Source organism: Eumetopias jubatus, unplaced genomic scaffold, assembly GCF_037043125.1.
Source record: "Eumetopias jubatus isolate StellerSeaLion01/CBP00866 unplaced genomic scaffold, mEumJub1_p1.0 scaffold_7, whole genome shotgun sequence".
Taxonomy (NCBI): Eukaryota; Metazoa; Chordata; class Mammalia; order Carnivora; family Otariidae; genus Eumetopias; species Eumetopias jubatus.
The window spans coordinates 10406501-10422010 of NW_028274813.1; the positions used below are offsets into that span (position 1 = coordinate 10406501).

Here is a 15510-nt window from a genome sequence, read left to right on the forward strand (position 1 = left end):
GGCTATGTTCCAATAAACTTTACCTACATAAACAGGCAGCAGCAGAATTTAGCCTGTAGACCATAGCTGGCCAACTCCTGGCATAAGACATTTAGAGAGATATTGGAGAGGAAACCGTATTTGCAATGAGCACTGAAGGAGATGTTGGTTAGGAGGAAAATAGAAGAAAAAAAAAAACGGAGTGAAAAGAATACGCAGAAAAGCTAGAGGTGTGGGAGAATGGAATCTGCCAAGGTAATGACAAGTGCTATTGGAGCATCGCGTACCAGGGGTGGGAAGGAATGTCAGGGAAAGCCGAGAACACAGGTCAGGCCCAGATCTGTGATAACCGAGTGTGAGCAGTGAAGGGAAGAGAGCAGAGAGGATGCCAAGGCTCCTAGACTGAATGCCCAGGGGTGCCCCATGATTAGGAAAGCAGATTCATTCATTTGTCTCTTTTCATGTATTATAGTTTTTCCTCCTCTGGCCCATCAGATAGCCTAAATGATTATTCTGTAGCAATCAGACATAATTACTGTCCACACTGCAAAAATCAACAGGCTCTCCTAGTTCAGGTAAAATGCTGTTAAGCCAAGTAAATGTGATCCTCTAATTACACAATAGAGTTTTGCACCAAAGTACTTGATATTTACTCCTCCAAATTTCGCCATATCAACATGGTTAACGTTTACTAATAAGTTAATGCCCAGCATTAGTCAAAGATCTAGTCATACACTCACAGAGGAGCTAACTGTCTTTGTGATTTGATTGACACAACACTAAGAAATACCTCCCACCCAAGTGCCTCATCCCAGATTTCTCCTCCTATGGCCATGAGATTTCTAGCATTAAAATATTAAGGTAGGGAAACTAATTTAGGCCTTGTTTTAGTCAGCATCTTTCCTCGGGTCAATTAGTTGAACAAGTTAGAGGCTAATTACCAAGCCAAATTCTTAGGAAGGGAGGCTTAATGTTCATCACAAAATCCGATGTAAGCAATTCTGTCCTTTATCGTCCTTTACTCCCTTATCAGTGATAAAAACAGGGAAAAACACTGCTTTCAGAAGCAAAGATGTGTCCACATGTAGATTTACCTGTATCAAATACATCAAGCAGATTAACCAGAGTTTCAAAAGCTGCAAGACGCACACTGCTGCCTTCATCCCTAGAGAGTTCTATTAGCTCAGGGAGCACCACGCTTTTTGTAAGTTCTGTCCTGCACAGTAAGCAATGGAAGAAAATAAATCAATTAATAAATTATAGCAAAAGCTTATTAAAAACAAGTCATGGTGCCAGGTGCTGTAGAAAATAGGAAAAATCACAGAGACGTGGCTCCTGCTCTCCAGAAGCTGGCAATCTGGTTGGAAAGCATGATAAAAACATAAGAAACATTAATAGTAATTGTATAATTATTTAAATCAATTCCAGTTCCACCAGGATAATATTATTACCTACAGAGATCTTAATGACTAGACGTTTATATTAAACTTTATACAATTTTTTTAAAGATTTTATTTATTTTTCAGAGAGAGAGCACAAGCAGGGGGAGAGGCAGAGGGAGAAGCGGGCTTCCCGCCGAGCACGGAGCCCGATGCGGGGCTTGATCTCTGCACCCTGTGATCATGACCTGAGCCGAAGGCAGCCGCTTAACCGACTGAGCCAGCCAGGTGCCCCTAAGCTTTATAAATTTTAACATAGTTCGGGCGCCTGGGTGGCTCAGTCGGTTAAGCGACTGCCTTCGGCTCAGGTCATGATCCTGGAGTCCCAGGATCGAGTCCCACATCAGGGTCCCTGCTCGGCAGGGAGTCTGCTTCTCCCTCTGACCCTCCCCCCTCTCATGTGCTCTCTCTCTCTCATATTCTCTCTCTCAAATAAATAAAATCTTAAAAAAAAAATTTTAACATAGTTTTCCATTTTAAGCAACCAGCCACTGATCTGGACTAATCAGAAAAACTTAACAGTAGTGACTGTTAAGGTCACTTAACATAAATAGGTACAAAACCTATTTCTCTAGATTTCAAGGGATAAATTACTTTTTCATTCACCTAAAACGTAACATTACAGGAACTAATTTCTATATAGAATGATATATGATACTAGATGCCCCCTCTAAAAGAATGAAACACAATATACATGCTTTCAGGACACAGACAACATTTATAATATAATCACAAAGGGTTCTTGTTCAAGACTTTAAGTTTCTGCTTATTCACCAGGATTAAGATGTTGTTACAATGACACACACTGATAAAGTGGAGCCATATAATGTAGCCAGCTTTCTTGGACACATGATAGAAGATGGTATGAATTATAATTTGACAGACTACAAAAGAGTCAATAAGAGCTGCAGAGAACCTTAAAAAATTCAGGGTGGACCACAAAGACTCTAAGACATAACTGTCAAGCAGAAGGTTCTGCTATGATGGAAATGTTTATAATCTGTAAAGTAGCCACATGGGGCTGCTGAGCATTTAAAATAAGGTCAGTATAACTGAGGAACTGAAGGTTTAACTTTATTTTACTTAATTTAAATAGCCAAACATGGCTAGTGGCTACCATACTGAACAGCACAGCTCAAAGGACTTGAGTGATTAGAGGGCCAAACACTGTTTTTTAAGAAATTAATCTATGAAAGGGGGCAAGGTGGTCAAAAAGGTACAAACTTCCAGTTATTAAATAAATAAGTCATGGGAATGAAATGTACAACATAGTGATTATAGTTAACAATACTGTATTGCATATTTGAAAGTTGCTAAGAGTAAATCTTAAAAGTCCTCATCATAAGAAAAAATATTCTGTAACTACGTAAGGTGACAGGTGGTAACTAGACTTACTATGATAATCATTTGCAATGTATACAAATATCAAATCATTATGTTGTACACATGAAACTAATATAATGTTACATGCCAATTATACCTCAACAAAATTTTTTTCTGAATAGTACTTATTCTTCATATATAAAATATTCATGTGAGATTTTGAGTAAATTGCCAAGAAAATCACCAACACCAATTTCTTTTTTTTTTTTTTAAGATTTTATTTATTTATTTGAGAGAGAGAGAGCACATGAGAGGGGAGAGGGTCACAGGGAGAAGCAGACTCCCTGCCGAGCAGGGAGCCCGATGCGGGACTCGATCCAGGGACTCCAGGATCATAACCTGAGCCAAAGGCAGTCGCTTAACCGACTGAGCCACTCAGGTGCCCCACCAACACCCATTTCCTTAGCATAAAGCTAAGAAAAAGGGGAAAAAAAGGAAATGAATCTAGATCACAGGTGTAGATGTTAGCATTACCAGCAGTTCACAAACATTCATCAAACATAGGAAGTAGACAGGGAAGGTAAAGGAGGAAAAGAAGAGAGAATCTATTCTGGCCCAAAGGTCATAAAAATTTATTTCGTACAAATCTTCCTCAGAACCACTGAAAACCTTGAATTTATTAAGAATGAAAAACAATAGTTTAAGATAAAGATTTCATCCCTAGTTACAGTAAAAGTTATTTCCATTCAACCTTTCAACAGACTTTTCTCCCCCAAAGTAGTACACCGATGCAATCCCCACTTAATTATCTGGGTGTTAAAAATGATAATCAGAAGCAAGAGGTCTTTAATGGCTGTACAACGATTTCTTAATGTTGAAAAAGCAAAGAGAATAAATCAAATCTGTATTTCATTAGTGCTTAATAGGGACATTTCAGTTTCAACCTACCAGCACAGATGGGGATTTCTCATCTCCAACTATGTTAAAACCACTAAAAACTACTGCACTGTGTATTAAAATGGCACTTTTATATGTTCATTATCAAAATTTTAAAAAATGTAGGTATAAAAATAAATTAAAATAACCTGTAACCCTCTACTTAGAGAAACTTGGGAACTTTCTGATAATGTATGGCCTTCCAGACTTCTATCCTGTTCATATAATAACATTCCTCTTTGGGCTTCAGCTTCTCCATCTGTAAAAAAGGAACAACAATACTATCCATCCAAGAGATGTTTGTGAGGATATTAAGTTCATACATGTGAAGTGCTTAGAACAATACCTCACACATAGTAAATATTATCTAAGCATATACTTCTATTATTTAAAAATTTTAATATAGACTAGTTCCTTAGACTCATCTCTCAAATCCGATAATACAGGTAAAAGATAAGCAAAATTTTTTTCCTATACTGTACTCAAGAGGACTCTAGGTTTATGCTTCTCCCTGTAGGACATGAAGAAGTTCCCTGTGCCTTTGCTAATACTAAAGATTTATCATTAACTTTTCCAGTTTCATTGGCAAAAGTAGCATTTCACTATTGTTTTTGTAAATATCACATATTATTCAATAACTGTCTGTCTACTTGACTACATCTGTTATCAAATTCTAAGCACCTGGAGATAGGACTGTATCTTTTTCATTATTACATCCCCCATATGTAATCCAGTGCTTGTGGTAGGTGCTCAATATATATTCATTAAATGAATACATCTCTCTACAACTAATGAGCTTGAACAATGAGGTTGAATCTCTTTATTAGACACTTGTATTCCTTCTTTATGAAATATATATTTGTTTTCTTTGCCCATTTGTCACATTATAAAAGTTAAGTGGAAATAAGGCATCATGGCAGACCCACACTAAGATGCAAATATTCTCTCTTATTAGTTCTTCTACACAAACTGGATTATAGCTGAGTAACTTTTTCAGGAAGTAGATGTGGGTGGTACACCGCCTGTGCTGGTATATTTACGAAAACATCTTTTTCTTGACTTTATATGTAAACTCCACCCCAGCGAGGGCAGAATCCTAGGTCATTATCCTTTCTACTGAAAACTCTTCTGGCATTTAAGTATTCGGAACAAAAATCTGAGGACAGCCCGATCCTATTATGTGTGTAGAGGTCTAGCTTTATCAGCCAAGATACTGGCAATTACAGCCTAACCCTTCCATGATGTCAGAGGGGAGATGCGTGAGATCAGGGTGAAGGATAACAAGAAGAATGAAACAAGCAAGCGTGCCCAGGCAGCACCCGGAATTGTGGGGTGGCTGTGTGATACAAATCTACCCAGATGCTGGCCATGAGTCAGTGTCATCTGATGGTAGCTTTTCTGCTCAAGCTAAATACTGATGAAGATGATCCTGAGTTCCATGGTGGGCCAGGACAGCAACAGCAAGTCAAGGAAACTTCTCATTTGTGCCTTTTCCACTGGCCTGTTTTAAGAAGCCTAGGCTTAAAGAAATACTGGGGACCCAATCATTTCCATCTCTTTGTTAAGAAGATGGAAGGTGCTTCTAGTGTTCTTGCTTGGCCCTCCCCTACATGGCTCCCCTTCATCAATGACCTTGCAGTCTGACAAAAGACAAAAATCATGGGCAAAGGACAAAAACCAATCATCAATCAAACCCATTATATCCGAATTCTACAATCTACCTCTGACAAAGGCAATCATGGATCTGCTTTTTGTCACTATAGTTTGTATTTGTCACATGGTATTTATACTTTTGCATCTGGTTTATTTCCCTTAACATACTGATTGTGAGATGTATCCATGATGTCGTATTGCACGTATCAGCACTATGTTCCTTTTTCTTGCTAAATAGTATTTTCATTGTATGGACATACCACCTTTTATTTTTCCCTTCACCTATAAGTAGACATTTGGATTGTTCCAGTTTGGGTTATTACAAATAAAGCTGCTATAAACATGTATATATAATGTAATTCTTGTTGCGGACATATATTCTTACTTGTCTTGGGTAAATAATTCAAAGTAGAATGACTAGGTCATACAGAAGATGTTTAACTTTTAAGTAAATGCCAAATCAGCAATATTATATCATGTCAGATTGGAAGGCTGTTGATTTGATTATATTCAGAAATGTGATAAATTTCAAATTAGTCTTTACGTAGGGTACGAGGTGAGAATCAATGTTCACTGCTTTCTCTCATGAATATCCAGTTATCCCAGTACCGTATTTTGAAAAGATTTTCTTCCTTGAACTGCTTTGGCACTCTGCTGAAAGTCAACTGGCCACATATGTGTGGGTCTATTTCTGGACTCTCTTCTGTTCCATTGATTTATATTTTTGTATGTATCCTGAAATATCCTTAAATCCATTTGTTAGTTCTAATAATTGTTTTGTAAATTACTGAGGATTTTCTATGTAAATGGTAATATCATCTACAAGTAGAAATCATTTTACTTCTTCCTTTCAGATCTTTAGACCTTTTAGGTTTTTGTTTTCTTGCCTTATTTCAATAGCTAGAACCTCTAGTACAGTGTGAGACAGAAGTGATACAAACTATCCTTGACTAGTCCTTACCTTAAGAGAAAAGCATTCAATACCTACCATTAACTATGACGTTAGCTGTAGGTTTTTCATACGTGCCCTGTATCAGATTAGGGAAATCCACTTCACCCCTAGCTTCCTGAAAGTTTTTATCATGAATGGATGTTGAATTTTATCAGAAATTCATAAGGGGGCATTTTCAGGTTATCTTATTTGCCATATCACCAGAATTACAAGTTTGATCAACTTCTTCAAAAGTATGTGCTTCCTTTCTGATCTGAGTGCTATGTTCTTCCCCTCTAACACCAAAGGATCTTTTTGTAGGTCCCACATTTGTTTCTTTTTCTCTCTTTAGTCATCCTGTACAAAGAAAGGTCTATTCCTTGTTTTCCTACAAATAAATGTGCATGACCTCTTCATTATACTATTCATTATGAATCTGATTATTCTAAGAACTGTCCTCTTTGACCCTAAACTGGTGCACAATCCACAGTTAGCTTTCTAGCGATGTGCAGCCTTTACTTCATACACATATGCTAGCTCGACAAGAATCTCTTAATTTTGTTTCCTGATTACCTTATTAATGAATAACAATTTCTAATGCTCATTTCTGATTAAACTAAAGTGGTCAGTAATTTGTTCCCTTGCCAGCCACAGCAAATACAAAATTACAAACCCAAGTCTGTACGGTTCTCGGGCCTCTTCCCAGCACTTCTCATACCCAAGTGTCTTAGAACACAACTCCCAGTGCAGTAGTGGGCAGCCCCTCTCTTAAATCAGTAGCAATCTCTGAACTATCTGTTCCTACCTCCTTCCACCCACCTCAGGGATTCTTCTAGCCTTGAGTGTAGGAATTTCCTGTTGGTGGTCATCAGATCTTATCAATAGTCCTGATTTCCAACGCCAAAAGAAAAAAACAGTGTACCTCTCTTTAGTTTTATCTTTTATCAAAGGGAGAATAAAGAATATGAATCAGATCTTAGTAGTATTCAGCCATCATACCATGAAAGTCCTATGATTATGTTCTAATAAGTATGTGAGAACTCAAAATTAAATGAATATGCATTTAATCAGGCAAAGTAGTTTATTACATGAAATCTACATTTACAAGCTAGGTAGATTCTAGTTTTGCTTTTGTAAATTAAGCCTTAAGCAATAATCTGATATTAATTTTCAGAAGACTAATTGGAACACACTTGACCAGGATCGTTTGTTTTTTTTTTTTGCTTGGGGGGGGGGTGTTGGTTTTTTGGTTTTAAAGATTTTATTTATTTATTTTAGAGAAAGATAGCACGAGCTGGACGAGGGGCAGAAGGACAGAAAGAACCCCACGCAGACTCTCCACTGAGCATGGAGCCCAACGTGGGGCTCCATCTCAGGGCTCTGAGATCATGACCTGAGTCAAAATCAAGAGTCAGACACTTAACTGACTAAGTCACCCAGGCACCCAATTGACCAGGCTGTTTTTAACAGTGGCAAAATGTCAGATGACAAAAAATGGAATACAAAAAGACAATGGTATATTCTCCTGATAGGTTCTGATCCTGGTTAAGGAACACAGAACTGAGCTAGACTGAATTATTTAGGGTCCACAATGATCCAGAGTCAGCCTAGCCTTAGAAGATCTATCAGAAAGAAGCTGGTTCTAAAATGAAAATTAGAGAAATGATTACTCTGTTGAAATGTCAAGCTTCCAACACAACACTTAAATCCAACTCAGCAAGGTGGAAGGACAGAGGACCTGAATCTGTGTGACATTCTGAAGTCATCCTAAAGCCTTAAATACTGGGCCCCAACTTTTTTTATTAACAATTGCGCAAATAGCAACAACCTGATTGTCCTTTCTTGTGAAACAAAGAACCAGATGAAAACAGTGCAACTTCTACTAAAAATGAGAGGTCCCAGTGTTTTTTGTATCTATTTCGGATCCTTAAAAAACAACAACAACAACAAAAAAAAACTGTTTCCCAAGATGGTTCTTAGATAAAACTTCCTTTAATATACCTTGACATGAGATCAGTTTTTATGGAGAAGAGACTATCTGCCTTATGTGTCTCCTTCCCAAGCTTCACATCCAAAAGGCAAGAAGAGCAACAAAGCAGACAGTGGAAGTGTAGAGTGTACAAGAAACAAAGACTTCAACTGACTAATCCCATCTGAGATGACCCAATAGTAGGTTGCTAGCCCAAAGAAATGCTATTGCAATGGTCCAAGCATGGTTTATATCGGGACATTTTCCCTTCCTGAATCTGGGATGCTAACAAGCAACTGAAGGTAAGAAAGAAATTAGCATGAAATGAATGCTAAGCATCTTCACTTTAATGTCTCTTAATCCAGACACATCAGGAGGTACTTGTTGTTACAATCATTTTTAAAGATCATATAAAGCTTAGCCTTTCAACGCCATGCTCTCATGGAACACAGGAACAGGATATGAATATCTGACAATCCAGAACTAAGAATATGACATAAGGAATTGAAAGTATACTTACCCAATGCCCTGAGCTATGTTTTCTAATTGCCGACACATACAAGACCGAACTTCATATTCTACATCTTGACAGAGTGATTTTACCAGAGGAAGTATTTCTCTTTTAATGCTTAGAAGGGAAGGAAAGGAACATGCAAATGGGTGTTTTAGAAAAATTAAAATTTTCAAACAGTTATTATCAAAATCTTAGCCTAATAACAACCAATATACTTTAACAGAAAGCTTTATAGTTTACATGGTATTTTCACATATATCATTACATTTGGATGTTATCTTTTGTTATTTGTAAATTATATATATGCCTGGATCTTTTTAAAGTAATGGTTAATTTTGGATTGACAGTTAAACATCTTAGCTAAGATGAAAGACTACAGGCAAATGGAATGTCTAACAACCATTGACCAAAATATTTTTTTATTTTATATTTTACTCTTGTGTCATATTATATACAACATTTCATTCTTTCCACTTGGTATTTATCATCTGGGCAGAGAGTAGCATATAAATTATAAACATTCTCCATAAAACCCCAAAATAAGATAAATTATTCAAAATAATGAATTCATAACAATAATGGAAGAAATCAGAAAGTCTATCTGTAGGTCAGGTTTGACAGTTTTTGAAGTCTATAGAATAATACATTTTATACTCAAAACTACACTAGGTGTGTGACAGAGAAGACTAAGATGAGAAATAGAAAAAAAGTTAACCATCTTAATTTTGAAATGCCATGAGATGAGAAGAAATGCATCTGAATAAGTAGGCTTCCAAGAATTCTATAAAGTTAAAACAGCTAAGCTTGTATGCAGTATGGAATAAGTCTAATATAATTGTTAATCATATGACCATCATACATTTTAAATCAATTTAATTGAATAAAGTAGACAAAAATTATATACAAATACTCACGTATGGGCATCAAATTTGTTGGTCAATTTTCCTAAAATTTTACAACTAACTAAACGAGACTGGACTGTTTGGGAAAGTTGTGCCTTGGAAACAAGTGGGTTCAAAATCTAAAGAGAAAAGATTTAGAAAACAAATTCACAAAGTGTTATATATTCTTGCCACTAATGTCAGCTATTTTCCTAAAGGAATATTTTAAGGTCCCAAGTGTTTTTAAGGAACCTGAATTATAATGTGAGGTGCTCATAACCTGAATCACCTTGTTTGCCTTCTGGCTTACTAAGGTAAACGTGATGATAAATTACATAATTAAAAACCAATCAGGCACATAAAAACTGAATTAAAGCTTATGGTGAATTCTGCAGTGATCCGTATGCACATAAAGTATCATTGTGAAATGTACATTTTCAAAAGAAAAAAAATCAGATTACCGCATAGTCTGAAATTTATTTTTATTCCATATAAAATTTTCATATTTATCCTAAAGGGATGCAAAACAATATAGCTTCAAATAGATTCTATTAAGTAATTCTGTCATTTGAATGCAATTCTGATATTGTATTATGTACATGCTGGGCACTCAAAAACGCAACAGCATGGCAGACCGTAAAGAACTATGAAGATCAGATCCTGATTCTGGCCCCCACTCTTTAATGTGTCCAAGTAATCTTGCCATTTCTGGTCCCAAGGTGGCTCACCTACTTAAGATGGATATCAGAATATGTCATACTAAGAACCCTCCAAGTTCTAAAACTCGATGGCTCTGATAAAAAGTCAAGTGGTTTTTTCCTCTCAACAAAGTAGCCAGAAATTCTGAATACGTAATGATAAATACCATTTGAAACTCGAAGATGTAAAATAAAATAAACTGTGTATTTAAAATCTTAAAAATCACATAAAATAATACATGGCATTCTAGAGTAAAACCTGCATTCTACTATATAGCACTCTTCAAAAATTACAATAACAGGCGTGAACATTAAGTTCAATGTTTAAATGTGTGTAATCATCTAGATGTTTGGCATTAAGTTTACAAACATCCTCATAACTGAGTAAATCTTCCCACTTTCAACCAAGTATTTTGGCGTTGAGATAGGACCACGAACTGTATGAGGGCAAAGGACAAAAACACTTCATGAAATATAGAGGAATTTCATTGACAGACAACTACTTTTTAAACCACGAAATATTTGAAAAGAATATAGGGATGTTGTTCAAAGAATGAAAAATCATTTCATTAGAGAATAAATTTCCTTTCTAATTTTCTCATTCTCTCATTTTAATTTACTAAAACTTTTAGAGATGGGTATATTGAACAGTGTTAAAAATTTAAAAGCAAACAAGAAATTAGTAACAATATCTGCAACAAACATAACAAAAGATTCGCAACCTTGATAAACAGCACATAAAAACAGTGATCAAAGGATATGATCAGACAATTCCAAAAGAACAGAATTGATATAAATATATGAAAAAAATGTTCAACAGCATAATAATAAAAAAAATTCCAATTAAAAGATAATTCCATTTTTTGGCCCATCAAACTAAATTGGAACACTATAGGGGCGCCTGGGTGGCTCAGTCAGTTAAGCATCTGCCTTCGGCTCAGGTCATGATCCCAGGGGTGTGGGATGGAGCCCTGGGTCGGGCTCCCTATTCAGTGGGGAGCCTGCTTCTCTCTCTCCCTCAAACCTTCTCCCTCTGACCCTCCATTTACCCTCCCCCTTGCTCATGTTCTCGCTCTCTCTCAAATGAATAAAAAAAAAATCCTTAAAAATAAATAAATAAATAAATAAATAAATAAATAAATAAATAAAATTGGAACGCTATTGCTGAGTAAAGTCCAGGGAAACAGGCATTTCCACATATTGCTAGTAAGAGTCTTAAGAATATGAATGCCCTCTGACCTCCTAATTCCACTTTTTTGGAAGCTACAGTTAAGAAAATTTTCTGAAACTTAAAAAGCTCTACAGAGATGCTCATTAATGCCTTATTTTAATAATAAAATACTGAAAGCAGGCTTAAATGTTTAACAAGTAAAATATTTTGTACCTACTACCAATGACTTTAAAATAACACAGGAAAATAATGCTAAGTGAAAAATAACCATATAGAAATTCAACATCATTACTAAAAAAACAAAAAGCATGTATAGGGAAAAATCTGAAATGATTTTTCAGATTTTGGCTACATGCAGAACCATGATTTTTCTTCCTACTATTTTCTGTATCACTTATATTTTCCATAATGAACATGTGTTGCTTTCAGAGCGGGAAATAACCTTATTTTTCTTTTTAAATACCACTTTTTATCAAAAACAAAAACAAAAAACCTCAGAATGACTTACTTAATAGTATTTACAAAAAAAAAAAAGTATTACCTCGTGTCTTAGGGTTTCTTTGGGCAATACTTCTATCACAGACAGAAGAGTCTCCAGCCAGGCATTGCTGACACCTGATTAACACAGAAAACACACACCAAATTAAATGTCTCACAAATTTACTTTCAAGTCAGCCATTAAGTTACAATATTTAATGATAAAATGGGATGATTATTTTTATTACTATTTGAAGAAGTTCCTCTTTTTTTTTTTTTTTGCCTTGGCCAACATCTAGAAAACATTTATATCTTTAAAAATAATATGGGGGGGGGATATCTTTCAGCCAAACTGTGTATTTTTTTGCTGTACGATAATACTATACACATAAATAATGTAAAATTCAAAAATTCTAAGAAGAAAGTATAGATCATAAGATGAATTAATGGGTCTTCAGCCTTCAAGGACACTGAACTTGGAGGGTTTTGTAAGGAAAGAGCCATGGCTGTTTTCAGTCACACTAATGACCAGTTATCCTCGTCAGACTAACAAGATTCCAAAAACATCATGGCCACATCCAAGACACAATAAACAGGTACAGAATGAAGCATGCCAGGCTGCTAACCTGCATCCCGGTGTTCCAGATGTAGCAGAATGACTTGGAGGAAGGAGTGGGCATACGTATGAATTGACACCGAATCTTCCTGTAGAATGGTCAAGAATGACACCGCAGCTGTTAACTGCATTTCCACTCCTGCAACAGGCAGGACTTCCTGCATAATCAGAAAGAGTTTGCTATTACAGAGATGAGAGATCAGAAACTCTAAGTTTTAAAAATCCAGGGTCAGAGAAACCAAACATAGTCATATTCCACAAAATACATGACCTTTAAGGGTATGTACTTCCTCTTCTTACTTCAAGAAAACTCTATTAATCTGCTCCTTATTATTTAACTCATTACACCACAAAAAAGTTTAAATGTCTTAGGCATTTACAAAATAAGATTCCACTGCTTTTTAAAATGAAAATTATAAATATAGATAAACCTCTAAATAATAGAATAGGGATTTTGATAGCTCTCAATTTCTAATTTTGCTATTTGTATTGTACAGTTTGCCATCAGACCTAGAACAATAATATCAAAGGTCAATCACATGTGTTTTCGTTACTTGTACTTCTGCTTCAAAAAATAAACATTATGCATTTTACTATAAAAAAGGAATACACTTAATGGGCGCCTGGGTGGCTCAGATGGTTGAGCGACTGTCTTTGGCTCAGGTCATGATCCCGGAGTCCTGGGATCGAGTCCCGCATCAGGCTCCCTGCTCTGCGGGAAGCCTGCTTCTCCCACTGACCCTCTCCCCTCTCATGCTGTTTCTCTCTCGCTCGCTCTCTAATAAATAAATAAAATCTTTAAAAAAAATAAAAAATAAAAATAAAAAGATAAAAAAGGAATACACTTAAGATTGTACAAATGTATTTTCCCCTTGAAACCACTGACGAGTACGTAAATTACCATGCAGTAAACTGTTCTTAAAAGGAATTTTTTACATATAAGAATGTTTCTAAAAATTAATTATATTCATAGCCATCTCCATTCACCATTTAAAAAAATTAACATATATTCAAATTTTAAAACTACACGAGATATTAGTTTTCAACACATCAGAAAGTAAAAAAAAAAAATTTCATATAAACCTCATCAAAGATATTACTTCTCTAGAAGAGAAAGTGTGTGTGTGTGTGTGTGGGTATGTGTGTTTAACGTAAAGGTAGCTAAAAGTATTACTTTGCTTAATCAGTTATGTCAATTATAGGAATTGCCCTTGAATGCCTATTTTATAACTAACATAATAAAGTTGGTAGAACAACGTGGAACTTGCAGCCATAAAACAAAGTTTCATATCTGTGACCTTAAGAAAATTGTTCTCTCTGTATTATTTCCTAATCTATAAAATGTAAATTGTAGTACCATCTTCTCAGAGATTTAAATCATTTAAGCAGAGTTTTCATGACTTAGCAACTTGTGTAAACTGGGCATTTAAATAATGACCACTAGCTACCCACCGGTCTCCTCTACACGAGGCTAATAGGAATCTCATCTTGTCCACACCTGAACTGATCTCTCCCCAAAACCTGCTCCTCCTCCAATCTTCACCTTGGTAAACAGTGCATGACAGCCCTGACCTTCTGGTCGCCAATCCAAAAACTCTGAGGCCAGTCCTTAGCTCCTCTCAGTCCCTCACTCACCACGGATAGCCGGCCAATCCTGATCCAGAACCTGACCACTTGCCATCTCCACCACTACCACCCTGATCCAAGCCACCATCACCTTCAGCCTGAATTGTCCCAGTAACCTGTTAACTAGTCCCTGCTGCCATTTCTGCCCCACTACTGTCTAGTCTCTATACAGTAGCCAGAGAGATTCTTATAAAAAATAAGTCGGATCCTGGCACTTTTCAGCTCAACACTCTCCAAGGGCTTTCCATCACACTCAAAATAAAAGTCAGTCTATGCAATGACTTCCCACATCTGTTCCCACTTCCCACTTTTCCCAGATTTCCACATGATTGGCTCCCTGATCTCTCCCAAGCCTTTATTCAAGTATCACCTTTCCAAGGAGCTCCTCCCCGAAGACCCGATTTTATACGGAAAGCCGCTCCCCCACTCCAGCTCTCACCACCTCCTTTATATTACACATGTATGATCTCCACCATCCAACATGCTCACGTGCTTATGTTCCATCTCCCACCCCTAAACACGAGCTCCAGGACTGCAAGAGTTTCTGGCTGTTGTGCTCATAGCTGCACCCCACCTCCTCGCACATAGCAGGCATTCAGTAACTGCCAGATGACTCTTAGACCCTTTGACCTAAACCTTCTACTCTTGACACGCTCTCCCTTCACAGACGTTTTCCACATCCCTGCTGTCTTCTCCCCCAGTGCATCTCTGCAAACCAGGATGCACACCAAGTACTCAGACTTCTTGATTCATATGGTAGGACCATGGCCAGTCATCGTTCCGGGACGTGACAAGTCATTTTAGAGCAGAAGAAGCAGACTCGGGGTTATCGATGTTCTGCTGAAGGCCAGCGAGCTAGTGATTGGCAACTCTTAAGACTTAAAGTTTGTCTGCCTGATGCCAAAGCTAAGTACTGAAATTCTTCCTCGTGGATTCTACACTTCCATTCGTCATTTATTAAGGCCTGGCTTAAATCAATCCCAAGCCTTCATGGGGTAGTGTGGGAGATCTGGCAGTGGCTTTACTGTGGCAAATGTTTAATCGGCATGGTTAATTCCCAGGAAACCTACCACACATTCAGACTTTTGTTATCACACACACAAATATTATTTTACAAGGTTTTTCAACCAATACCCAATTACATATCTCAAGAGTTCTTGGCTGAAAGAAAAAGAGAAGGAATGATAGGTGTAAAGCAAAAGCAGCAACTGGTCTCTGAAATCGTGTGGCACAATCATATCTCCCTGCTTTATTGTTTCCAAAACAAACATCTGTTCCACACTAACCGTTCTGGATC

The 15510-nt window shown here is 36.7% G+C and overlaps 1 protein-coding gene across 3 annotated transcripts in view; it reads right to left on the minus strand.

Annotated features, from left to right (window-relative positions):
• The window catches only part of PPP4R4 (protein phosphatase 4 regulatory subunit 4), a 103884-nt gene that overhangs the window by 40328 nt on the left and 48046 nt on the right, over window positions 1-15510 (minus strand). For all 3 annotated transcript variants that reach the window (XM_088024469.1, XM_028101386.2, XM_088024470.1), the window contains 5 exons: window positions 12598-12745; window positions 12036-12109; window positions 9659-9765; window positions 8751-8858; window positions 1074-1195 (listed from right to left, as the gene is read on the minus strand). In XM_088024469.1, the coding sequence (XP_087880595.1) occupies window positions 1074-1195; window positions 8751-8858; window positions 9659-9765; window positions 12036-12109; window positions 12598-12745 (559 nt within the window). The remainder of the gene's footprint in view (window positions 1-1073; window positions 1196-8750; window positions 8859-9658; window positions 9766-12035; window positions 12110-12597; window positions 12746-15510) is intronic.